The sequence below is a fragment of the Corylus avellana genome, chromosome ca7 (assembly GCF_901000735.1).
Source record: "Corylus avellana chromosome ca7, CavTom2PMs-1.0".
In the NCBI taxonomy this organism is placed as follows: Eukaryota; Viridiplantae; Streptophyta; class Magnoliopsida; order Fagales; family Betulaceae; genus Corylus; species Corylus avellana.
In genome coordinates, this window is record NC_081547.1 from 1,606,622 (window position 1) to 1,634,088 (window position 27,467).

Sequence of the window (27,467 nt, forward strand, 5' to 3'; positions counted from 1 at the left end):
ATAAAGAATAGTACTTACAAATAGAAGCTCTCAACCAATTCGGACTTGGCACAAATAGCTCCATGGAGACATCACATATTATTATTATTATTATTATTATTATTTTGTAAGCAATTCAAATCATTAATAAGCGCAAAGGGGCGCAACTCTAGTACACAGAATATATATAAAGAGAGTCCCTATTAAATGCTAAAAGAGGAACAAAAGTCCACAAATTCAGAAAAGTTCAAATATATATATACACACACATGAGTGTCCAATTAAAAAGTGATTTGACCAAGATATTCTTAAGCTATTCCTTCGACTTCTCACAATCTTCAAAACATTTTGCATTCCGCTCTCTCGATATGCTCCACATTAAGCACAACAAGGTTATCCTCCAAACAGCTAGAACTAAGTGACTACCCACCTGTCTTCATCAACAATCTAACAGCTCTATCACCCTTTTAGGCATAACCCATTGGACTCTGAAGAGAGTAAAAATCGCACTCCATGATTCTCTTGCCACTTCACAATGGAGAAAAAGATCTAGAGATTTTCCACTCCTCTTACACGTGCAACACCATTCCACCACTATTACTCTTCTTTTTCTCAAATTATCCCAAGTCAAAATCTTACCAAGAGCCATCGTCACACCAAAAAAAAAAAAAAAAAAAAACTCTTAAAAGATCTTTAACTTTCCAAATATTTCTCCAAGGAAAGGAACCCCCCGAAGTAGATAACTCATGAAAAAACGACCTCACCTCAAACTACTTCCTCTTTGAAGGAATCCACCGAATACAATCCTCACCACCTTGTCTCGATCTGAGGGAATACCAAAAAATGCAAGCACTGAATCTACCTTATCCTATACAAATTTTTAAAAAAAAAAGAAAAAAAAAAAAAAAAGAAGAAAAAGATAAATCCTCTAAATAACACCATTGGAGAACTACATATTGTCCACAACCCACACCTCCTTACAATGAGCAATACTAAATAATTGTCGCAAAGCTTCCTTCAGTGGTTGATCCTCACATCTAACATCATGCCAAAACCTAATCTTAGATCCATCTCTTACTTCATATCTGATAAATCTTGAGAAAGTTTCCCACCCTCTTCTAAAATGTTTTCACACTCCAACACCAAAAGACCCCTCTATCTCCTTAGAACACCAACCTCCGCTCAAACTATCATATTGAAAACACACAACTATTTAAGTATGTGGTTCCAGGCAACAAACCATAGAGGTTAAAGCACTCTCTCATATTTGGATTTGCACATCTCAACTGATTTCTACATGATATTAGATCAATTTCAGATTAATCATATCCAAATCTAATACATCAACCCTGAAGCCAATCACTAGTAAAAACTCAAAAGGGCATTCATTTCTGACATATTCGAATAAGGAGGCATAGCACATACAAGTTTACCACCATTACTCTTGATATATATCAAGTCAAAGAAAGCCACATTAGAAATTCATTCAAATATTTGTCCTTTGATTGCCTGGTAGCCACCAAAGGATATAGCAAGTTGGTGGCATGACAATCTTTATGTCTATATCCATACAAACAGAAGAGCAAATGTAACAAATTTTTTTTTTTTTTTTGGAAAAATGAGGAAGAAACAAAAAACACAATGTGCAACAATTGGAAACCAAAGAAAAGATCACTGTGTTTCCAGATGGCTATGGCCAATAGAATCATTTTGTATAACTTATTGATTACATGGTCAACCAATTATGTATGTCTTTTAGACAAGGAGTTTGAAACGCTACTCAAAGCACAATCTACAAAAGAATCACTTTAAATCCATCATTTTTCTTTCTTATGTTCCCAGATAGAGAACACAGTTAATGCTCCAAATTTGAGAATAGGAATTGCTGCTTATCATAGGATAAATTACATTTAAATTAATAAATATCTTTGAGGATGCCAATATCAAGTATATCATTTTGAAATCTTTCAAATTTATATCATCAATAAGTAACAAAAGACCATACAAATATATTGACTCTATCGAATGCAACCAAGGACAATATTTTTTCAGACACTGTCAACTATTTCTTGTCTGAGAAATTACCTAACACCAGTCTAAACACACCAGCTCTTTTTCTTCTCCCTCCCTCCCTCCCTCTCTCTGCCCAATGAACTCCACAAAGGAAGAAAAAATTTTGATGCATGACAAATCATGACGTTGAGAAACTAGGACTTCACTCCTAAAATATAGATATTTTCCCAGTTGAGAAAATGACAACTATTGTCTACAAGATATATAAACAGCACAAGCAAATGCCTACATATGCATGCAGTGATGCACATATAGACCAATAACATAACAGACTAACAAACCTTGCAGCAATTGGCCAGAATCATGGAGCTTCTCACTGAAAAAGGACCGGCCAAATCTAATTTCCCAGTCACAAAGAGAAGGATGTCTAGTGAAAGCTCAGTCAGGAATATGTTTAACTGCAAGGGCACCGCAATAAAAATTGTTAAAAATGGTTTAAGTAGTAAACAGCAATGTCACAAAGAGAAGGATGTCTAGTGAAAGCTCAGTCAGGAATATGTTTAACTGCAAGGGCACCGCAATAAAAATTGTTAAAAATGGTTTAAGTAGTAAACAGCAATATGATTTGAGAAACCATGTTCCTGACCTTACTAATTCTGCAATAGATATGAACAGGCACCCCATATGAAACAGTTTTAGAACCATGAATCTGGAAACTGGAACGGTAGAATATGCATATTTCAACTGGGTAAAGAAGTTCCCTCCTACAATTTAAAACCAATGTGAAGACTTATTTAGATGGAAAATCAATCTTAAAGAAAGGCAAGAGAATGTAGCATGACTAAACACGCACCATGAGTTTCTTTGGGCATCAAAGTAATATGCCACAGTACTTGATGTGCTTATAAGACGGGTTTTAGTAGATTGAACTTGTAGAATAAGATGGATATCATTGATGCAGCCACGAAGGAGAGGAAACCTGTCCTTTGAATCCAAAGGTTCATGAACAATGGTAAGGGAAATATTGACAATTTTGATATCAATGCAAGGGAGAGAGTTACTCTGCCCAGAAGTTCTTTCTTCACCCATGTGTGCATTATGTTGCAGACTATTTTCAGAAGCTACCACAGGGTAGCTATCTAGCTTTAAAACATCACGAGCCACGGAATGGTCCTGGAAAACTTTCAATTTGAATGGATTTCCAGGCTTCCGGACGAACTCTGGAATTCCATTAACAAAAGCAACAGCACAATCATTCTTCTTGTTCACAAGGAAAAAGTTCCTTCTAACCAGCTGATTGTAAGGCTCCCAGTCAATATCACCCTTATAACTTTCAGGCTCACAAGAAAGTGTTCTCCAAAGTGCCCACCCACTATCGTTAGTGCTGGATATGTCAACAAAGCCTGATCCTGACCTATAGTTCAATCGCAATGGTTCCCCTAAGTCATTCTTGGCATGCAATGATATCAAGGAGAACCACAAAACTTGAGAGTTGAAGAATCTTTGTTTGTGGTGCTTGACCTATATAATAAGTTTTAGCAGACATCAAACAGCATATTATCATGACAACATCTGGTTGGAAGAGAAGGAAAAAATGGAGGAAGAAGAACAGAAAAATACTCTAATTTTCCATCATTATCACTCGATACTATTACATCATTTGTATAGAAAAGTAATACAATCTACTATGGAAATATAATCAATGAGAAATAAATGGAAATAAAATCGATAAAATAGAAATAAAATCAGATCAGCTGTTTGGCAAGATTCCTTCTTCAACACTCCCCCTCAAGCTAAGGTGAAGATGTCTTGCATGCTGAGCTTGCACAATGAGGAATGAAAAACGCTACTGGATGCTCCTTTTGTCAAAATAGCTGCTAGTTGCCCCCGTCTTCACAAGGTGTGCAAATCAACATTGCACACAATTTTTCCTAAATAAAATATATACCAATTTCAATGTATTTAGTTTGATCATGCCAAACTAGATTATGAGTGTTATAGTTTGTATGAACGGTTTAGACACAAAAGGCGGAGGGTATTATATTATTCAACTTATGTTAACCTAATACAAGCATCCTATTATATAGGATTAGGGAAATACCATAAAGACTAAAATACCCCCAAAACCCTAATGACTCAAACCCTAATTCTTCTAACACTCCCCCTCAAGCTGGAGCATATACATCATATGAATCCAGCTTGGAAGATACAAGCAAACGAAAAACAACTAGAAAACATATTCTAACACTCCCCCTCAAGCTGGAACTGCTTGGACTACACAAGTTAATTAAATAAAACTTTAACGCCGGTCGAAAACTCATTGGTAACTTGAACAACCATTTGATCGGTTCTCGCCGAAAAACACCAAGGCCGGTCGGATGCAACGATCACTTGATCGGTTCTCGCCGAAGAATCCAAGGCTGGTCGGATACATCGATCTTGGGATTGGTTCTCGCCGAAAAACACCAAGGCCGGTCGGATGCATCGATCACTTGATCGGTTCTCGCCGGAGAATCCAAGGCCGGTCGGATACATCAATCACAAACAACAAACAAACAACAAATTTTCACATGATTAACCAACAAGATTCGCCAAAAAACAGATACTGAAAAAAAAAAAAAAAAAAAAAAAAAAAAAAAAAAAAAACTTTGTCGGAGCTTTGCTGGAAATATGCTGGAACTTCGTCGGGGCTTCAAAACTGGCCGGAAACACACAGAACTGGCTGGCAGTACCTAAAAACTGAAGAAAAACACTGAAAAACAGAACAGAAACAGTCACTGGAGGCTCGCCGGACCTTGTCGGAGACACGCCGGAGCTTGCCAGAACGTGCCGGAGAAGACAAAACACTCCGGCCACTTCAACAACAGTAACTACAGAATCAATAGAGGGCCACACAGTAACGTTTCAACACCAAAAACATCAAATCATTGGAATTTTTTTTTTTTTTTTTTTTTCCCGATGGCCATTGCAACTTTTTCGGTCACCACAGAACACTCCGGCCACTTCAGACAAGACAAAAAACCACCGAAGAACCATCCGGCTAGCATCACAGAACATCAAAAACAAACAAAATATATATATATATATATATTTTTTCTCACCGGAAGGAGTTCCGGTCACCATAAAACAAGAACAAAACAACTCTACGGAGCTCTTTGAAGGTACTGCCCGTGTGGGTTAGCCCACACGGGCAGTGCTACCACCAAGAAGAAAACTAAACTACCCAAGAATCGAAACAAGCTCTGATACCATGTTATAATTTGTATGAACGGTTTAGACACAAAAGGCGGAGGGTATTATATTATTCAACTTATGTTAACCTAATACAAGCATCCTATTATATAGGATTAGGGAAATACCATAAAGACTAAAATACCCCCAAAACCCTAATGACTCAAACCCTAACTCTTCTAACAATGAGCAATATTAATTGCGGCCTTGTTGTCACAATATAACCTCATAGGCTCCTTAAAATCATATTCAAGTTCTTTCAATGGAATCTTTAACCATAATAACTCACATATCCCATGGACCATGACTAGGAATTCAGCTTCTACACTAGATCTAGCTATCATTGATTGTTTCTTACTAGGTAACAAGATTTCCTCCTACAGGAGTGTTGTTGTGCACGGAATTAAAATACATGATCCCAAAGAAGCAGAAAAAAGCAAAATAGAAAATAGATCATTCACACACGACATCAAGATTGAAGTGGTTCGGCTTAACAAGCCTATATCCACTGGAGGAGACGACCCAGAGGAAATTCACTATCAAAAGATAGAGCAAAAAAGATAGTAGGGAGAAAACCACTCAAAGCCCAAAGACCCAATACACCCAAATCTCACTCTCACACAAAAGAGAAAATAACAAAAGAGACAAAACTAATACAAGAAAAAACTCTTTTTCCCTAAGTGCCTTACGACACAAACACGTGAGAAAACTAAGTGAGATGGCACAGGTTTCTTCGTTATTGTGCTGCTCTTCAAAGGCTGAAGCTATGTCCCTTTTATAGATGCTATAGTCGGCCAAAAAGTTTCCCAGCAATAGGAGGAAAAACAAAACCTTGTGGGAGTAGAACATAAGTCTACTAGAACAAGAACTCCAAACCCGCTGGGTATTCCAAAACCAATTTGGACTAAAGCACCACAAAACTATCCAAGAGACAAAATGAAAATTGTTGGGCCCACACTACAAAAGTGATGACTTGAAAGTTAGTCATATACAACAAGTGCAATAATCCAAAGTAGATCTTCGATTCGTCACTGATCCCAACCCAATGTCGGGCAAACAACAACCAACATTTATCTGGTGAAGATTTCAAATATCGAAGTATTCTGCAAACTGCTTCCATATGAGACTCCCAAGGTGAATGCATAAACTGACTCACTACATTGACTTCATAAACTGAATTGCTGTATTCCCAACAAGTAAGCCAAGGTGGGGTAGATAAAATTTGTTGGATGCCCTCAAAGAGGAAAATTTTTGAGGTGAAGTCTTTCTACAAGGTGAAAATAAATTCAGCCCCGGTGGATGGTCCATGGAAGCTTATTTGGAAGAGTAAAGCTCCTCCGAGGGTGGCTTTTTTCGTATGGACGGCAGTTATGGGGAAAATTCTAACATTGGATAACCTACGGAAGAAGAACATCATTGTGACGGAATGGTGTTGTATGTGCAATAAGAGTGGCGAAACTATTGATCACCTCTTAGTGCATTGCGAAACTACTGTTGAGGTATGGAACATGATTCTCCAACTTTTTGGTATAACGTGGGTGATGCCGAGGAGTTTGAAGGAATGCTTGGGGAGTTGGAGAGGGCAAAGGGGAAAGCGGACAATCATGTACATTTGGAGGATGGCTCCTTTGTGTGTAATGTGGTCATCATGGAGAGAAAGGAATGCGCGGAGCTTTGAGGATCGTGAAATGGGAATTATAGAATTGAAGAAAAGGGTGATCCAAACACTCTACTCTTGGAGGGTCATGGGGTTTTCTTCGCAAGCTACAACGCTTATGGAGTTTATCGATCTATGTGCGTCCTTTTCAGTTTAAAGCTCGTGTAGTGGGCTCTTTTGTATACTTCCTGTGTACATGGGTTGCTCCCCCTTGCGCTTTTTATATAATGACTTTTACTTATCAAAAAAAAAAAAAGTATATTAACCTGCAAACCAATTGTTGGTACCTTTCTTTATCAACCAAAGGGCTGTCATCACTTTCTTCAAACTTTTTATTCTGCTCTACTGGATTGTCAATGGCCTTAAAATCGAGCATCCTTGTTTCCTTGAGAAGATCAAGAACATATTTTCATTGGGAAAGGAAGATACCATTTCTCGATCTTGCAACTTCATAACCAAAAAATATTTCAAATGGTCTAAGTCTGTTATCTCATATTCACTGGCCAGATATTTCTTCAACATCTGTATTTCCTCATTATCATTTCTAGTCAACACGATATCGTCTACATAAACAACTAAAGCACTTAAAGAATGTTTGACGAACAATGTATGATCTACCTGACTTTGTTTATAGCCAAATCTTTGCATATCTCGGGAAAATCTCTCAAACCACGCCCTCAAAGATTATTTCAGTCCATATAGAGCTTTCTTCAATATACACATTTTACCCTAAGCTAAAGAGAATTGAGGACCAAGAGGAAGTTCAGTGTATACTTCTTCCCCTTGATCTCCATGAAGGATCACATTAAGCTGCTGAAGTGGCCAATATAAGTTCGCTACCAAAGAAAGTAGAACTCGAACAAAATTCATCTTTGCTACTAGGGCAAACTTCTTCTCGTAGTCTATACCATAAGTTTGAGTAAAACCTTTTGCCACCACTCGCACCTTATATCTTTCCACTGACCCATCAACCTTATGCTTCACTGCAAACACTCATTTGCATACAACCGTCTTTTTTCCACTAGGCAACTCAACCAACTCCCATGTATTATTTTTATGTAGAGCTCGCATCTCTTTTCGCATTGCTTCCATAGATCACTAATTGCCTCCTGTAAATTTTGAGGAATAGACACGAAAAACAATTTGGATACAAAGAAACGATATGAGGGTGAAAGATGTTGATAGGATACAAAGTTAGGTATAGGATGTTGAGTGCAAAATACATGTGTTATAGTTTGTATGAACGGTTTAGACACAAAAGGCGGAGGCTATTATATTATTCAACTTATGTTAACCTACTACAGGCATCCTATTATATAGGATTAGGGAAATACCATAAAGACTAAAATACCCCCAAAACCCTAATGACTCAAACCCTAACTCTTCTAACACTCCCCCTCAAGTTGGAGCATATACATCATATGAATCCAGCTTGGAAGATACAAGTAAACGAAAAACAACTAGAAAACATATTCTAACACTCCCCCTCAAGCTGGAACTGCTTGGACCACACAAGTTAATTAAATAAAACTTCAACACCGGTCGAAAACTTGTTGGTAACTTGAACAACCATTTGATCGGTTCTCGCCGAAAAACACCAAGGCCGGTCGGATGCAACGATCACTTGATCAGTTCTTGCCGGAGAATCCAAGACTAGTCGGATACATCGATCTTGGGATTGGTTCTCGCCGTAAAACACCAAGGCCGGTCGGATGCATCGATCACTTGATCGGTTCTCGCCGGAGAATCCAAGGCCGGTCGGATACATCAATCACAAACAACAAACAAACAACAAATTTTCACATGATTAACCAACAAGATTCGCAAGAAAACAGATACTGGAAAAACAAAAAACTTTGCCAGAGCTTTGCTGGAAATATGCCAGAACTTCGTCGGGGCTTCAAAACTGGCCAGAAACACACAGAACTGGCCGGCAGTACCTAAAAACACAAGAAAAACATAACAGAAACAGTCACTGGAGGCTTGCCGGACCTTTTCCGGAGACTCGCCGGAACTTGAAGACAGAACACTCCGACCACTTCAACAACAGCAACTACAGAATCAATAGAGGGCAACACAGTAACGTTTCAATACCAAAAACATCAAATCGTCGGAATATTATTATTATTTTTTTTTTCCCGATGGCTGCTGCAACTTTTCCGGCCACCACAGAATACTCCGGCCACTTCAAACAAGATAGAAAACCACCACAGAACCATCCGGCCAGCATCACAGAACATCAAAAACAAACAAAATATATATATATATATATATATTTTCACCGGAAGGAGTTTCGGTCACCCTAAAACAAGAACAAAACAGCTCTACGGAGCTCTTTGAGTGCCCGTGTGGGTTAGCCCACACGGGCAGTGTGGCCACCAAGTTGAAAACTAAACTACCCAAGAATCGAAACAAGCTCTGATACCATGTTATAGTTTGTATGAACGGTTTAGACACAAAAGGCGGAGGCTATTATATTATTCAACTTATGTTAACCTAATACAGGCATCCTATTATATAGGATTAGGGAAATACCATAAAGACTAAAATACCCCCAAAACCCTAATGACTCAAACCCTAACTCTTCTAACAACATGTATGGGCAAAGAAGGAGGATGCAGTAGCAAATGTTGAAGAGACAAAAAATGACGAAGTGTGTCTACCTCTTCCTTGCTAAAAACACCAACATATGTTTCCAATCGAGATAAAAGCCAACGAAGTGTGTTTACCTCTTCCTTGCTAAACACACCAGTATCGGCAAAAGTAGAACTACAATCTGGTGGGAAAAAAAACTTCTCTACCACAGAAGTATGGTTAGACTGAAGCCTGGTTCCACCTCCTGAATGACCCCTTCGACCTCTTGTAAGACAACCACGAAGTCTCCAACAAGTCTCCCGACATCTTGAGCCTCATGTATGGAGAGTTGGATTCTAAATATGGGAAGTCACCTCACTCTCCATCCCCGTTTTGTGAGTTTCTAAGGTCTGAATCATTTATGACATTTCGAATTTAGACATCCAACCAAATAGCTCCAATACACAATCAGGTTCAGCAATGTACCAAGTATGAATAACTAAATAAAAAACAAAATCATATCAATGAAAGTAGACATGAAGCAATGAGCAATATATTGATCCCTTCTTTTTCTTTTTCTTTTTTCTTTTTTTACCACACTGAACAACTTGTCGTTTTGAGGCTTTGCTGCTATCGTCAGCTACTCCTCCAGTCGACATGTTCTTTTGTCTTTCATTAAACGACATGCTGTTTTGCCTTCTACTGTATGACCTACAGTTTTGCCTCCCCAAACAAAAACGACCTACCATTTTTTTCCCTGTATAACACTCTTGTGGTCAGCTGCCAGGACATGCACAGCAATCACCAAAAAAATGCCAGATGTGCGCCAAAAACACCCAAAACACGCTGCCTGACACTCTAGCATGCAGGAAAAAAAAAACACCCAGGCACGCCACTTTCAGGTGGCGTGTTCTTCAAGTAGAGGAGAGAAAAGGAAGACACTGTGCTTTATCCACCTCCGGAGTACACAAAGAAGATGCTCAAGAGACCCCGAGCACAACTCATGTAGCGTCTATCACTATCGTGTTAGTATTTGGATGTCACAAGGGTCTTTGATTGAGTTAATGGTCTCCTAACCACCCCCAACAGATCACATACTCCTATCTCCTAGGATTCCAACACTCTGATGCCAGGTTGAAAGAGAAGGAAAAAATGGAGGAAGAACGGAAAAATACTCTTATTTCCCTTGATTATCACTTGATACTATTACATCGCTTTTATAGAAAAGTGATACAATTTAATATGGAAATATAATCAATGAGAAATAAATGGAAATAAAATCAGATCAGCCATTTGGGAAGTTTCCTTCTTCAACAAAAAGACTACAAAGAACAATCAATAACTCCCACTAGAGAAATGAGCGGCAGATGAATCATTGGATCACTTTGACAGTCAGACTTCTTTACTAATGATCCAATGTAATATTAACTACTTTAAAAGTGATATTAATGCAAATGTTATGTGAATATTTCCAATACATCATCACTTTTTTTTTGGAGGGAGAAGCAAAAGAAGAAAACCAACATTATATCTTTTGTTCCATACAAACCACATTAACACATGATCTGTTGTTAAAAGAAATTGTATAAATAAGAAGTCAGACCAGGAGGTTAGTCGAGAGAAGTAAGGTGTACCACAATCACATCATGATCCTCAGGCCATCCCCTGAGGCAACCTAGCACTTAAGTGTCTCACAGCACTGTATCAGATAACTGGAATTACCAAAACTATACAATTCTAAGAGCCACAGGCTCGCAGCCCATGAAACTATGCAATTCTAAGAGCCACAGGCTCGCAGCCCATGCAAAACAACAAATCAAACCCATAGCAAATGACAAGCCCCAAAGCGAAGCACTGTACCCAGATAGAGCTTCTGCACAAACCACATCACCATCTCAATAACACCATAAACCAAAGAGTATGACCAAAAAGCTACGAATCATCACAAGTTTTGACACAGGTAAACAAAATTGGGCCTTTTTTCTTTAACAGCAAAGCATAACAATGATTTGCATACATATGCTAGAACTACCTATATGGCTTATATAATTATACATTATAAACAAATTATTTTTCAATCTTCAAAACTGATCTTTTTCCAGGCCTCTAATTAAGTAGAAATGTAAAATTTTAGAAATTCCATACCCTGAAAAGGGCCCTTTCTCCAACAAGAGAATAATGATCCGCACCAACCAAACTGTACTTATTTTCTCCACCTTCAACAGTGAAGTACATGTGTTGGTGGACATCTTGAATTGCAACAATTGCTCCTATACAGATCATCAGTACGATTAATTCAAGTCTTGTCAAATTTGAAAGAAATAGATTTAAAGCTTTAGGAAATCAAAGTACCATTTGGAACCATTGCTTCCATCCTATTGTTCAATTCCTGGCTCTTGGACCAGCGCCTTTCATTTGATTTGCTGGTCTCCTCATTGCTAAATACCCCAGAGAAGGATGAAACAATAGACAAAATCATCTGAAGCAACAATAGCAGCTAAGAATCAGTGACACATGCCTTAATATTCATAAGCCAAAAAAAAGGTAACATCTTGATTTTATAGTAGTGGATAAAGTATTAGAGCATGAACAAATTATGATGACTTAGAGCATCTCCAGCAATATTAGGTATTTTACCTAATGAAAAAGCACTCTTATCTATTTTACCTACTCATTTTTCAATACAAACTCCAACAGATTCTTTATTTCATTCTCTATTTTTCTTTAAATATTATTATTTAATGTTTTTTATATTTTTTTTTTTCACTTTTCTCTCTCTCTCACTCTTGCTCTTCCCTCTCAACCCAAACCCAAACCTCCCATGACCAGCTATTCCCTCTCAACCCAAACCCCCCATGGTTAGCTCTGCAATTAGCTCTCTCCCTCTCATTCTCGCTCTGCCTCTTCCCTCTCAACCCAAACCCAAACCCAAACCTCCCATGACTAGCTATTTCCTCTCAACCCAAACCTCCCATGGCCAGCTCTGCAATTAGCTCTTTCTCTCTCTCACTCTCGCTTTGCCTCTTCCCTCTCAACCCAAGGCCCCCATGGCTGTTTGCAACCAGAAAGGTATGTGAATTTCAATGGTATATTTATTTGGCTTGATTTACAAATTTGGATATGGCCAACTATGGTGGATCTGAACCCCATCTGTGGCAGTGGGTTCCGGTGCTCATGAGGTGTAGGTGGAGAAGAAGGATTTGATACTAGAAGGAAATATGAAGAAGGAAATATGAAGAGGTGTTGGGTGGGTTTGTCCAGAAAACCAAGAACCAGGAACCAGTCGTGAAGAAGAGGAAAAGTATGAGGGAGAGGGAGAGAGAAGAGAGAAAATATATTAAAAAATAGGAACATTGTGCTACAGTGAATAGCAAGAAATGGCTATTATTGTAGCAAAAAAGTTAGTTTAGCTCTTTTGAAGCTAATCTGTTGGAGCCGAAAAAAGAGCAATAATAGCTAAATATAGCTAATATTATTCTTTTACCTAATCTGCTGGAGATGCTCTAAAGGGGACTCAAAATAACGTATTTGAAAAACTGGAGAAACTTTAGCACCGCTCACCTGAATTTCAGAAAGAGAAATTGTCATATCGAAATTGGAAACTGAACCACTGCCTAGCCAAACCTGGTTTAAGTGCAAAGGACCATCCTTGGGCTTCTCAATTTCCATAAAAGCACCTAATCGTTTTAAAATATGGTTCTTATGACTTAAATGCATTCCTTCAAATGCACAGTTTTTTACAGAAAATTCTTCCGGGGAAACAGGATCCCTTGAGCAACTTGCTTCATTAACTAGATGAATCCCATTCCTATGCTGAAATCCTGCAGCAGGATCCCCAGATACAGAGCAAGATATCGTATCGTTTGATGTGACAGATGAAAAATGAGGAATTTGGATTTCATTTTCCACACTATGATGAAAGACTAGAGAAAAGATTGATAACCGAGAAAGGTCAAATGTAAACTTTCTTCTCATATTTTCCAACTTGAATTTCAAATGGGCATCAACCTCAAGCAAGAATTCCCGAACACTACCTATATAAGTGAAATAATTGTTTAAATATATGTGGCATGATTATAACTTAAGACTAGAGAGGGCAGGCATATACCAGATTCTTCTTTAATCACAAGAACAAGAGAAAATGCGGACACGTCTATTATAAAAGCTTCCATCAGTTGCTTTCTGGCCTGCTGAGATGCACAGTGAGTCTCTTGGGCATACCCCCTAACAGAATGATCATTCAGTCTTGTCATATCCATATCATGTTCAGCTTTTCCAATGTGTTTATCAGAGGATTGAGCGAAAGATAAAAGATTGGTGACACAACGAAGATATGAAGCCGAACAGTGAATGAACTTTGCCAAAGTTGTTGTTTCAAGGAAAATAAAACCACCCTGCCCAATAACAATAAGATCAAGTTTCACTCCAATCAGAAAACAGACGCATGGCGTTTCAACAATACACACCTATCTCTAAGCATTATAAAGCATATAGATGGAAAGGTTTCTGAGGATAATCATATGAGCAAATAAATCAAAAGAAGCAGCAAAAAAGTATAAGGCAGCTTATTGATCTCTCTCCAACCCGGTATCCACCAAATTATCACCTGAATTTCCCAAGAGATTGTTCGAAATTCACTAGCAACAGAAGCTGATGATATAAGCTTATTCAACTGATGTGCTCCAACCAGAACACTCTTTAGTGAGCATCTTGCCATAAAAATCGTCCCAAGTTCAACATTTATGAGTAACCAATGAGTTGGTCTTTCAGAATCGGTTGTCAAAGTAATCGTGCAATTTGAAAGTGATAATTCATATAACCAATTAAGAGATTGCAGCAGCAGATCCTCCAGTACAGAGTGATCAGTACGTTTTCCTATATGATTCTGATATCTGAAAATAACAAACTGGATTCCTAACCAATCAGTGAGAACTTCCACTTGTTCTTTGCAAGATATCTCAATGCTTATTTGCTTAACAGATACCCAAATTCCACAATCAGACAAACCACTCTCAGCCAGCATTCTCCTAGTTAAAGCATCAAAGATCTTCACAGAACTCTCCACATTATCGCTCCTCCTAGAGTCATGAAGAACCATATCCACTGATTCAAGTTTGAAGGTCCCATAGATTTTAAATAGAACACTACCACAAATTAAGGGAGCTCCTTTCACTTTTATCTCCTCTTGTTCAGGTTCAGCAAGCACAATCTCTTGCCTGATATATTCTTGAGGTACAGGACCAATAGGATCAAAGAAACAATATGCATGTGAGACTGCCGAAGATAAACTTCCAACCACCTGTCAGAAAGTTATTTTTAAGCCAAAAATGGTAAAACGAAAATAAAGTAATCATGTATAGAAACTCACGGAATTTATACACAAATACAAACATAAGATTACAACAACAACAACAGCAACCACATAATGTCAAAAACTTCGCCACTTCACCTAATTACCAATACTTTTTAAAAAAGTAACAACAATAATTACAATAACAACTCAATAGAAACAGACTGATATTCGTGAAGTCATAAGATTAAATATCCCAAATCATGGAAATGAAGCAAATTAAAACTCAACAAAGCGCTCAATCCCAACTAAGTGCGGTCTCGAACATTTTCTCAGCATTCAGTTCTACTCATGGACAAACTACCTCAAGCCATAGCCAGCACATCTTTTCTCACAACCTCCACCAAGATTCTTTTCAGCTTTAACTTACCTGCCGTGTAGCACCTTCAACGTATCTCACATCCAGAAATTTGAAAGGACCAAAAGGACAAGAAGGCTAAAAAGAGGAAAGGTAGAGATGGTGGAAAACAGCCAAGGATTTTGTAATGAATACGAGTCTAGATGGTAGATTCAGTTATTAATAGAAACAATGGATGGTAATAAAGGATTTATCGGCTGAAGTGTACGTGCATATTGAAATCATATTTTATTAATACCAATAAGGGAGGTCAATATGCGCACAGAGATGCCTGTGCAACTAAGGCTTGGTTGACCTTATTAACATGCCGATATGATTACTTATAATTGCAGATGATATTGAAATCTTTTTTCCTCTCTTTTTAATTTCTTTTTCAGGGCAGGGGGTTAGGAGCATCAGATTTCAAGTATATAGAAAGTAACAATAAAAATTTTACCAAGACATGCTTCAGAAAGACCAACCACATAAGAATTCCAATTTGAGTACCATAACTTGATTCCAAAATCTAAAACACAATCATCACATAAGATTTGCAATCTTGTTTGAGTTAATTTCTTTATTCTTGCTGCACCTTCAAAAACTAATTCCATACTCGAACCATCCAATCAGAGTTTGAAACCTTGTAAACAAAAAGAGATACATTTCAGTCATTTCAGTCAATTGTCATCAGTCATAAATTACAGTTTGGCACTTGTTGAAAATACATAGAATCTTAAAGTTATTGTAATTATTGCACTGGATTAACCAAACACCTGAGACTGAAATACAAAACGAAAGGCCAACAAAGACAACTTTCCCCTGCAAATATGCTTAGAGGATTCAGGAGCTAGCAGCAGAGAACATGCTCAAGATGCACTTAACAAGTAACAGGTGTTATGATATAGACCATCAAAATCTACTTCCATTATTAAGAAGAGGTGCGTACCACAAATAAAGAAATGGAAAATTTAAATGACAGCTATTTTCAGTAAAAGTAAGTCTGCATTAGTAAATGAGTATATTAAACCAAATCGATAAAACCTTATCAAATTTGATTAGGTAATAGAAAACCACAACCACCTGAAAGAGAACAGACAACTCATCCATATATGATAAAGCAGTGAATCCTGTAGCCGTCCCAGATAAAGCTGCAGTCAAAGTGACAATAGTTGTACTAAATGAATGAAGATGCTCCCTGCAATATAAACATAATTCTTTCACAATCAGAATAAGACCAAAGTTATATTACTTTCCCTTTCCATGGAAGTGGTGGGTGATTGGAGGAAGAGATGGGAATAAAGCCTCTTCATTTTTTTTTAACTTCTTGCCAATTCCATGATCCCCATGATCACAAATGAGAAAACAAAAGCAGAAAGGTTAAGATATTTAGCTAGATTTTAACAGATACATCAGTCTAGAAAGACTGCACAACAAGAAAAGGAGGATCTGAAGATGACAAAAAATAATTGTGTCTCAATAAAGGGTTCATATGTTACTTCGTCAAAGCAAAATAAAATTAGGCTGTGCTCTTCTCATCATAAAATATCAAAATTGATAGAAGATAAGAAAGACCATAACATCTTGTGCAAACTCAAATGGTTCAGTCATAGAAAAGAAAGCACGAGGAGGGAAAAAAATGAAATCCTATGGGAACTCATTAAGTATATCGTGAGGCTTCATAAGTTTAACTAATTTAAAAAGGGAAGATATCGAGAAAGTTTGACTAGTACATTAAGGTGGGAATATAAAAAAGTACATATAAACACTTAATAAATATGAGCCACAACTACAGCCCATTTCAGAAAATGTAGAAATTATATATATATCCCTAACATCAAAACCTAAGCAAACATAAATAAATATGAGCCACAACCATATTTTTAATGAATCACTTATTTATCAAAAAATATATATATATATCCGTTTGGTCTACAAGCTTTCAAGGTCTCTTGTGCGGTGCATGAAAATGACTTAAAAACCCCAAGCAAGTAAACAAAGTATCCAATATATGCCACATGTATGATGAAGATCAAATTACCTTATTTATAACATCAACTGTATATTTTTCAGTTATAGATTTTTCTACTCTTCTAAATAATCAGAACTAATCAAAAACATACCAAGAGGTATCAAGAATCCACTTTAGAGCTGTAGATAAAAATCTAATAAAAACAAAAAAAAATTGAAATAAAAAGTCGTAGTCTTAACAGTTTTTTTTTTCTTGAGATAAATACCTACTAAAGCAAGTTCATATACCCTAAAAAACCACCACTTAAAATGCATATGAAAATAATGTAGAGCAAATCATAAACTAGATATAAAAGATAGGGCATTGAAGATTTCATCAGAGCAACCATTAAATATGAAAAGCAACTTAATGCCAAAAATCTACCTGAATGATGATAACTGGACAGTAATGGGCTTTAACTCCAAAATTTGACTTTGTTTTTTGTCTACTGAGTCCTCCACATAAGCATTTAAACCATGAACTTGCAGACATGATCCAAGGGAAATACACCCCCGAGATACATATTTTTCATTATCTGATATAGGAAAATCACCTGTATGATGCTCTTTCAACAACAGACACTCCTTTTCAGCATCATTAGAGCCACTCAATGATGCTGGATCAGATCCAGAAGTTGGCCGAACAGCAACCTCAATGTTATGAACATCAAAAGCAAGGTGAAGATCATCCTCATTAATTGTGTGATTCATGTTTTCATTCAAACCATCAAACTCCTTTCTCAATGACATACGGATGTGAGGACCAGCTATAAATATCCCAATTTGAGTGTGTTTTTCAGGAAGCATTCTAAGCAAGACTGTCTTCATTCCACTACTACCATTGTACTTGTAATTACTATCCTCACTGATTTCTGGTTGTTCATCAATGCTACTGATTTCTGGTTGTTCATCAATGCTACTGATTTCTGGTTGTTCATCACTGCTTCTTTGAGAATCTGAAAGAACCCTTGCTCTACCACTGTCCTCAGTCCAGCTAAGAGCATCTTCTATCTGCCTAAGAAGCAGAGATATTGATAGTATTGATGAAAACCCCAAAGCTAAATTCAATTTTCCCAGAATCAAACTGCATTTCCAAAATCCAGAATTTGGATGCTTGACGCCTGGATATGTCAGAGAGTTTTTGATCTCAAAGAGAAGGCACGGATTCTTTGAATACTCAATATCATTTTCTTCAAATTTCACGCAACCTCTTCTCCAACCCAACCACATTTCTCCAAGAAAATGTTCCAGAACCGGTAAGCAGGTAGCTTCAGCATCATGAGCAGCACTGGTATGACTAGTTTCTGGAAGAGGAAACATTTGTGCAGGCTCGCCCCATAAAATAGATTTAAGATCATTAGCTCTCCCCTTCTTACGTCCTTTCAAAGAATTAGGATAAGTTTTCGAACTGCTTTCCCCAACAGAAGCTTCTGTCAAAGATGATGAGTTCATCCTCAATTGTCCACAGGATAAAAAGACAGACTGTTCACAAGTTTTTTGTACATTTATTAATAACAATTCATCAATTGAAAGACAGAACGAAAGTAAATCTGAATATGAGATCCCAATATGTGATTCTAACTTTTCATTTACAGAAGGTTGAATTGGTTTCATTTGACAAACAGTGATTACAATTTTCCCAAGATTCAAAATGAAGTAACTACATGCATAGGGATATTCAGAGATAGTTCTGCAATCTCCATCATTTTTTGGATCTTGAGCCAAAACTTTCCTCAAACATAATAATTTTACAATGGCGTGGACCATATTGCATATGAGTTTCAAAAGAAATGCTAGTAGATGAAGGATCTTGCAAATAAACTTGAAGTGACGATTGACAACAGATTCCTTGTTAGTATCTTGGACACATTGAACATTCAACACCGCCCTGTGACGGGCAATTTGCCGTGCCCGTGCAATAGCTTCAGCAGGCAGCTCATTCTCAATATCAGAGATCACCTTCCAATGGTATTGGATAGAACTCAGAAACATTTTATCCTTAGACATCTCAGCACAAGATCTTTCTAAAAAGTGGTCAGCAGGATATCCACATAGTGACAAAAAATGCTCATAAGTTTTGACATAACGTAGCCAGAGACCAACAATAACAACTAGTTTATTAAATGACAATCTGGGAGCTGAAGTCACATTGCCAACTTTGCTTGCAGCTAATTTCCATAGTTGTCTACCATCTCTAGCATGCTTAGATTCTTTAGATGATATTTTACCCAAAGCTGAGTATATAGAAAGATCAGCTGGAGAAAAAAACAAGCTTAATTCTGGAACCCGGAGACTGAACTCCACAAGCTGAAGATCATCCAATTTGATGCGAGTGAACAGATCTGTTGAAAGCAACACACGGTTGATATGATCTTTTCTCTTGAAGCCAATCTCGAAACCAGTCCCATTGACAATGTAAGAAACTTCTTTCAGAGGTAGAAAAATTGCACCAAAAAGCCCTCTAAGAAGACACCCATGAGCGAGGTACTGGGATTCTGCATTAAATTCCTTTATTTCCGACAAACACATACACAAATCATTCAACATAGCGAACTCCACTTGCAGACTAATATCACGCATCTGAAGCTGACACTGTTTAAGCATAAGATTAAAAAAGGACATGGTAAATCGATTTCTTGAAGAAGTGGTGACAAAGATCCTCTCAAGAACGCTGTGCAAAGCACTACCCTGAAATGCAGTAAAAAGCATCAGAGATAGTGATAAATACGCAAAGTTTTAACCTACATAGGCCAGTTAAGGAGAAAGAATTCCTAGTGTTAACACTACTAAATATGCAAACTCTCTCAAAATCCGATCGACCTCATAATCATCTTAAAGCCCATCCTCAAGAACATGAACCTAGTTACACTTTACATGAAGCTGCAATCCCTCATTGTAACTCTGCCTCTGAATTGTAAACTTCTGCACTATCTAAAACAATGTAATCACTAAGCTGATGCCTGATAGTGTACGCTAATACCTCAGGATCAAACATGGAAAGCTTCTTCTTCATGTCCTCTGAGAACGAATCATTTCGTTTCCGCACCCTTCTCGAATATCCCTCCTCCTTCAACTCCCTTCGAGTAAAATCCCAAAACATCGATCACATTTTCAGAATTAAAAACATCCAAATCCACAAAAAGCATTCACACAATTGCATACACACACGAAGAGAAAAGTGCAAATGACTCACGCAGCTGCTAGCGTCACATGGACCCCTTGAAGTTCGATTCTGAAGGCGGGGACGAACCAGTTCGAGAACCGGACGATCAAGCTGTCGATGGTGACGTCTTTGAAGGAAAAATGATCCGTCCCGTCGATGAGCTCGTTCAGAACCCATGCGTTCAAACGCAGGTTCTTCGCTGCCGCGTGAGAATTTATAAACCCTAACTTGACCTCCAGCTCCGGCTCTTCTCGCAGCCATGGCTGCAACAGAGACGCTACTCTCCGTCGAATTAAGTTCTCCAAGAACATCTTTCCGATTGAAGTCTAATTGAAGTTCAGGGAATTAGTAGTTTCGTGTATGGTCATGATTTTGCTCGAAGCTTTCTCGGGAAACAAACAGACAAATATTTAGGCCTATCTTTCTGGATAAAGAATCGTTGCCGATTCCGTGGGCAAATCGGCGGGAAAGTTACTGACAGGAAGATATATAAAGTCGCCCGAGTATACGAGTCTAGCGGTAGAGGGGACAGATACGAATAGCTTCTTTGAACGTTCCAAACCTTGTAAGATAACTCTAAACTACCAAAAATCTTTTTTGTGAAAAAACAAAATTACTCTTATTGTTTGAAGGAGACATATCTATTTTTTCCTCCAAATTTATACAAATACTTGTTGTAATATAATATGTAAAAAATATTGTAAAATTACTTTTTAGATATTGGGCCTTATTTTTTAATATTTAAATGTTAATTAAATAATATTTATTTTAATATTGCAAGAGATTTTTACCTAATAAACACCTATTCTGCATTAGTGATTTTTTGTTTGAGACTAAAATTATCATTTTGCCCTTACTCTTTGTTCTTTATATTTAAATTAATCTGGCTTATTTTTGTCTTTCAACATTTTCGTAGATTGCAAAATAATCATTTTAACCTTTTTGAAATGTGAAAAGTTGAATATTTTAACTTTTTGTGAAGGGCTGAATTTCTGTAAAATGAGTGTTACACATGCCAAGTTTTCTTTCAAAAAATGAGTTCTCAAATGATGTGTCACCATCTCATGAGATTTATTATTTTGGGAAGTGTCACCAAACTCATAGGATTGTGACACATTATTTGGAAACTCATTTTTTTGAATAAAATTTAGAATGTATAGCATTTCTCTTCAGCAAAATAACCACAACAAACAAGTCTGCGGGATTCTCAGTTTTTTTTTTTTTTTTTCATTCTTATTTTATAGAGGGCCTCGATATTATAAACAAATAATATTATTTTTTAAAAAACATGTTGACTGTTGAGGGTCTCATGGCCGTTATGCAAAAGGCCTCCATATTATAAAAAATAATAATATTGTTTTTTTAAAGCATGTTGAAGGCCTCAATAAAGCATGTTGGAGCCTTGTCGCCTTGATATTATAAACAAATAATAATATTTTTCTTAAAGCATGTTGAGGGCCGTTATGCAACTTTTTTTTTTTCTTTATGCCTTATTAAAAAAAAAATTTGGGCCTTAAAAATAAAAAAAAAAATTGGGGCCTATCTGGGGCTCTAGGCTCTAGCCTAACTTGCTTAGCGGTTAGGCCGGCCTTGATGAACTGCTTTACACACCCAAAAAAATAGTAAATAACGGACAAGAGCTTGTACAATATCTAATTTGGTCATAAATTTCTTCCAAATCTTTAAATTCAATTTATAAAATTGTTATGTGCCTTTTGAGCATGTAATTATCACATGAAAATTTTTTTAAAAAAATAAATTGTATGTTTATCACTTGCTAATGGACATGTAACAATTTATGTGACTTGGATACAAAAGCATAAACAAATAAAAATTATAAACAAAATGGCATTTATAACCACATTGAGAACCCAAGTACAAAGAGTTCATTAAAAATGGCAACAAGGGGAGGAGTTCCAATACAAAAGCACCATCTTAACTAGCTAAGCTAATGACAAAAATTTTCAATTTAGGGAAGCATTATCACTACAATATAACTAATCAAATTATATTTAAACATTTTTGAAATTATTTATAAAATTCAATCGTACTTAATAAGAAATTAATATAAAACTTAACACTTATGCAGCATCTTTATTATCTAAAGTTAATCTTACTAAATGCTGCATGAAGCTTCTATTGGTGTAGCACTTTATCTGCTTGAGCTTTTCTTTAGTTTTCTTTAGTTTCACTGCATCGAGAAAGTACAAAGGATTTTTTTTTTTTTTTTTTTTTTTGTTTCTTAAAGTAAAAAGTACACAGGAGTTAGTTTCTTGCCAAGGAAATTTTCTAAATATTATTGTCCTGTAATCAACATTCCCTCTCTCTACTTATAAAAAAAAAAAAAAAAACAAAAAAAAAAAAAAACATTCCCTCTCTCTCTCTCTCTTAGGTAATAAGAATAAAGAAAAGCAACAAAGGGAGAATCATTGTCACTGTAGAGCCAAAGATCAAAAAGAGGAAGAGTCAATATGAATGCTTGTGGAAAAGGGTCTTTAACAACTAACTAAGATGCATGAGAAGGTCGAAGGAAATGGACAAAATCCATATGCTTGAAGAGAGGAAGCTGTTTTGAAGAGATAGGAATCTTTTATAATTAAGCTGCCTGAATTTTATAAAGATTCGAATAGCTTAAAAGAGCAAGGTATAGAACCCGCCTGTCCTAAGCAGTATTGAAGTATTATTTTGCTCACCTATTAATAATAGATGGATCTTTTAAGTGAGTTGCTTTTCAAAATAAATTGATGAGACCAAAATCAAAGACATATTGGACTGTCGTGAGAGCAGTTTGGGCTTCCCAACGTTTTTTTTTTTTATTATTATTTTTTTATTCAATAATGAGATGAGGGTTACATGAAAAAAAAAAAAAATAAAAATAAAAAAATGAAACGGGTGGGCTCTGAATAACAAAATCAAAACTAAAAAGACAATATGAAACAAACAATAGGCAATAAATCTAAAAAGAATCCTTACCCTCTAAGTATTAGACGAAGCGGTACATAAAAACAAAAGACCCAATTAAATTGGACTTCATAAAGTTAAAATCACAATAAGGTAACAAGTTTGGTCAAAGCATGAAGCAAAGATTCAAAGCATGGAGAAGTTTTATCTCCAATGACAACATCAAAATTTAGTTTAAGGTTGTGTAAAACAGAAAAATGCATAGTGTTATTTAGTTATGAAATGGTCCTTACTAAATTTGGACTTCCTAAAGTTAAAATTACAACAAGGTAACAAGTTTGGTCCAAGCATGAAGCAAAGATTCAAAGCATGGAGAAGTTTTATCCCCAATGACAACGGGAAAATTTAGTTTAAGGTTGTGTAAAACGGAAAAATGCATAGTATTATTTAGTTATAAAATGGCCCTTACTAAATTTGGGAAGTCCAACGATTAACTAAGTGTCAAATTTATTGTGCACAATAAAATAAATTGTTTCAGCCGGTTTTTTTTTTTTGACATGTCCGCACAAGCGGAGGGAAGGGCTCGACTATGTTGGGCCGGATAAAAAGGGAGTCTTCCGGCCCAACACTGAGAAACTTGTTCAGGGCAAACGATTTTGGCCCAAGCCACCTTAGAAATTAGATGATGTATGTTATTCCCAAGCTTTAGCCTTTAGCCATTGATATCTATAATTCACAATCTAATTTAGTAACCGTACCCCACCATCTAATCATCCATGGTTAGATTCATAACTCTCTCTCATCTAATCGTACTTAAAAAAAAAAAAAACTCACGTTTATTATCGAACTTGTCGGATCTCAGAAATTGAATGGAAAAATATATTATATATTGATAATTGGTTTGTGGTTTACTACCCAAGTGGCTCCTAAAAATCCTCTTTACCACATGTACGCAGGAGACAATTGGTTAACTATAGTAAATAGACCAGGTCAAAAGGCCAAAAATTTCCTTATTATCTTTCTTTTCCTACCAGCTCGGCCTTTAAACGCCCTTGTCTGCAACCGCACACGTCCGGTGCCTCCGTTTGAGGAACCGGACATTGTAATCATTTTCACTGCTTTCACTCCCAATTGAACATCAACGTGGCGTGACGTGATTAGGCAGTCCACAACCCAAAAGTTGCTTTGTAAGAAAACGACTAGACATGGAAAAACCTCAACCTCAAGGACCGTCCAACCGACCAACGGAAATTTCCCGGCAAAAATAACGAAATTGCTCGTTGTGGGTTTTTCGCAACCGCAACGATCAACGTATGAATCTTAAAAGAGAAAGCGATTTAAGATCCACCTCTCGCTTGATTGTTCTCTAGTCTTTAAGCTTTCGGCTTAATTTCCTCTTTATTCCTTGTATTAGATACCCTTTTCTTCTTTTTCCTTAGATTATACAAGATGCATAGAATGAGAAGCACGTCAAGAGGGCGCCGAATATTCTCGGAAGAAAGCAGCAAGCGAGGACAAAGGTTTGACAGGCTGAAGAACTGTGATCCGGACGGTCGTCATGATGATCGGGACGGTCACCCTACTGGGGCGAATCCAGCTAACTACGACGTGACCGACCCTCTAATGGTCTTGGACGACGGTTGTCAGTACGAGCCGTCGACGTCCACGTCACCGTTCGCCAAGTCTCCGTGGTCGACCCATATGAATCCTCTTCCTCCTCCTCCGACGACGGCCGACGTCATACCAAACGCGCTCATGGGCTCGCTGGTCCGCGAAGAAGGGCATATATACTCGCTGGCAGCCTCTGGGGATTTGTTGTATACTGGATCCGACAGCAAGAACATTCGGGTATGGAAGAACCAGCAAGAGTTCTCCGGGTTCAAATCGAATAGCGGGTTGGTTAAAGCGATAGTGATTGGCGGGGAGAAGATCTTTACGGGACACCAGGACGGGAAGATCAGAGTTTGGAAGGTGTCTTCGAGGAATAGGAGCGTTCACAAGCGCCTAGAGACGCTGCCGACTTTGAGGGATTATCTCAAGAGCTCGATGAAGCCCAAGAACTACGTGGAAGTGAGGCGCCACCGTAGCGTGCTGTGGATCAAGCACTGCGATGCCATTTCATCTCTCAGCTTGAGCGAAGATGGATCTTACCTTTATTCGGCTTCTTGGGATAAAACCTTTAAAGTATGGCGAATCTCGGACTCCAAATGTTTGGAATCAATCAATGCTCACGAGGATGCTGTGAATTCATTGGTTGCGGGTTTTGGTGGCTTGGTATTCACCGGCTCAGCTGACGGAACCGTCAAGGTTTGGCGTAGAGAGTTACAAGGGAAAGGAACGAAGCATTTCTTCTCGCAAACGTTGCTAAAGCAAGAGTGCGCGGTGACAACATTGGCGGTGAACCCTGAGGCCACCTTTGTCTACTCTGGGTCGTCAGACGGGCTGGTTAACTTCTGGGAGCTCGAGAAGGCTCTCTCACACGGCGGCACTTTGAGAGGCCATAAACTGGCAGTGCTATGCTTAGCCACGGCTGGGAACCTAGTGTTCAGCGGATCCGCCGACGCCGGAATATGCGTGTGGAAGAGAACGTCGGAGGGGGAGCACACGTGCTTGTCGGTGTTGACGGGACACACTGGGCCCGTGAAGTGCTTGGCAGTGGAAAAGGATCAACACGACTCCACGCCCGCCGAGCCGCGATGGATTCTGTATAGTGGCAGTTTGGACAAGTCCGTGAAGATATGGAAGGTCTCGGAGCAAACGCCGACGATGACACGTAATCAAGTACAGCAGAAAGCTATGCCTACCACTCCGAACTCGACTCCAGGCTCCTCCTCTGGTAGAAGATCATTGGCCGGGCTCAAAAAGATATTCGATGAATAATGTACGTGCATTCTTTTGTGTCCGGCCGTGAATGTGTGAATTTGATCTATCACCAAACTTGGTTGCGCATGCATATATATATATATATATATGGTCAATTTGATTGCATAACATGCATAGGGTTGAGTTTCCTTTTTTGGTCTACAAAATGTGAGTATATAAAGGGATCGAGTGTGGTTTATGAAGATAGTAATGTTCAAATTTACGGCTCTTTTACAAAATGTTGACAGCAACTAAAATTCCTTGGTGTAAAAGAATTATAGATATAATATTGTTCTTGTGAATGTTAATTATTTAGTGTATTTTTCACTATAAAGTGAACGTTGAATAGATGGATTTTGCATGTGGTAATAATTATGGATTGGATGCAGGTGAGATTAAGTTGCTTGGATTTTGTTAAAAATCGAATTGTTTGAGAGAAGACACGGCCAGACCCATGTATTCTTAACAAATAAGTTTCATATCTTAATTTGATTACTTGAGACGGAATGAATTTTACTGCTCTTTCTTTTTGAGGGCTCGAATTTTATACTAAAATTATTTCAGCCTAATTGGAGGAATTATGATCCCATTCACCCTGTATAACGTGTGAATTAATTAGAGCCTTTTGCTTTTGATAATTAATTTTATACAAAACAGCTTTGATTGTTACGTCCATTTCTTTCTGCAAGGGACTTGTCACTGTAAAACCTTCGACGATCCCAATTACACAAGAATTAATCCTGATTCCAATCTCCACACAGAAAAGTCATAAATTTGAGCTCAGCAGCCAGCCAGAAACAGGACCATGGTAGTAAACACGTGGTCCTAGCCCACAAAAATCCGATGCGGACCCCACACCCCCTCCAGGCCCACAATTCTCTTTCTTCTGGGACCCAATATCCGGTATTATCACCCACCACCACCCACCCAACAAAAAAGAAAAGAAAAGAAAGAAAAAACCCATCACCCTTTATCACCTTTTGTCCAACCAAAGGAAAAAAAGTGAAAATTAAACCAAAAAGAATCCCACGACAAAAATTCAAGTGACAAATCCAGTATTGCTAAGCGTTTGGCATATCGAGATTCCGTATAATATTTAATTTGGATGGTTGGCCTTGATAACCCGATGCCCCATCTATATATTAGTTGACTCGAGTCAATTCGAATTTGTAGGATACCAAATTGGACTGATCTTCTTTAGCACAATAATAATTAATGACTCTGGTGTTTCGTGTTAGAGTCACATAATAAAAAGAAGACTTTCATCTTCTTCTTTTAGACGCTATCTTATGCTTTCTTAAGATTATTAGTGTTTTTGGCTCTCTCCGCTAAACTCTCATGCTAAATTATTATTTTCTTGATCATGATCACCTCGACACACATTATCAACTGT

At 37.6% G+C, this 27,467-nt stretch overlaps 2 protein-coding genes across 5 annotated transcripts in view; one reads left to right on the forward strand and one right to left on the reverse strand.

Annotated features, from left to right (window-relative positions):
• Positions 1–20,855, reverse strand: part of LOC132187653 (uncharacterized) — a 40,284-nt gene extending 19,429 nt beyond the window's left edge. For all 4 annotated transcript variants that reach the window (XR_009440841.1, XM_059602041.1, XM_059602043.1 and 1 more), the window contains exons 1-12: positions 20,342–20,855; positions 20,129–20,225; positions 17,534–19,836; positions 16,222–16,336; positions 14,061–14,753; positions 13,563–13,848; positions 13,016–13,488; positions 11,807–11,933; positions 11,600–11,724; positions 2,846–3,513; positions 2,639–2,756; positions 2,334–2,450 (exon numbers count right to left, since the gene is read on the reverse strand). Coding sequence is in view for 3 of the 4 variants with exons in the window: in XM_059602041.1 (XP_059458024.1) it covers positions 2,334–2,450; positions 2,639–2,756; positions 2,846–3,513; positions 11,600–11,724; positions 11,807–11,933; positions 13,016–13,488; positions 13,563–13,848; positions 14,061–14,753; positions 16,222–16,336; positions 17,534–19,836; positions 20,129–20,225; positions 20,342–20,622 (5,403 nt within the window). In the remaining variant the exon portion in view is untranslated. The remainder of the gene's footprint in view (positions 1–2,333; positions 2,451–2,638; positions 2,757–2,845; positions 3,514–11,599; positions 11,725–11,806; positions 11,934–13,015; positions 13,489–13,562; positions 13,849–14,060; positions 14,754–16,221; positions 16,337–17,533; positions 19,837–20,128; positions 20,226–20,341) is intronic.
• A 3,758-nt stretch (positions 20,856–24,613) lies between these two features.
• Positions 24,614–26,328, forward strand: LOC132188269 (protein JINGUBANG). The gene has a single exon (XM_059602690.1). It carries the CDS (start codon positions 24,662–24,664, stop codon positions 26,090–26,092), a length of 1,431 nt encoding a protein of 476 aa, XP_059458673.1. The 5' UTR covers positions 24,614–24,661; the 3' UTR covers positions 26,093–26,328.
• The last annotated feature ends 1,139 nt before the right edge of the window (positions 26,329–27,467 follow it).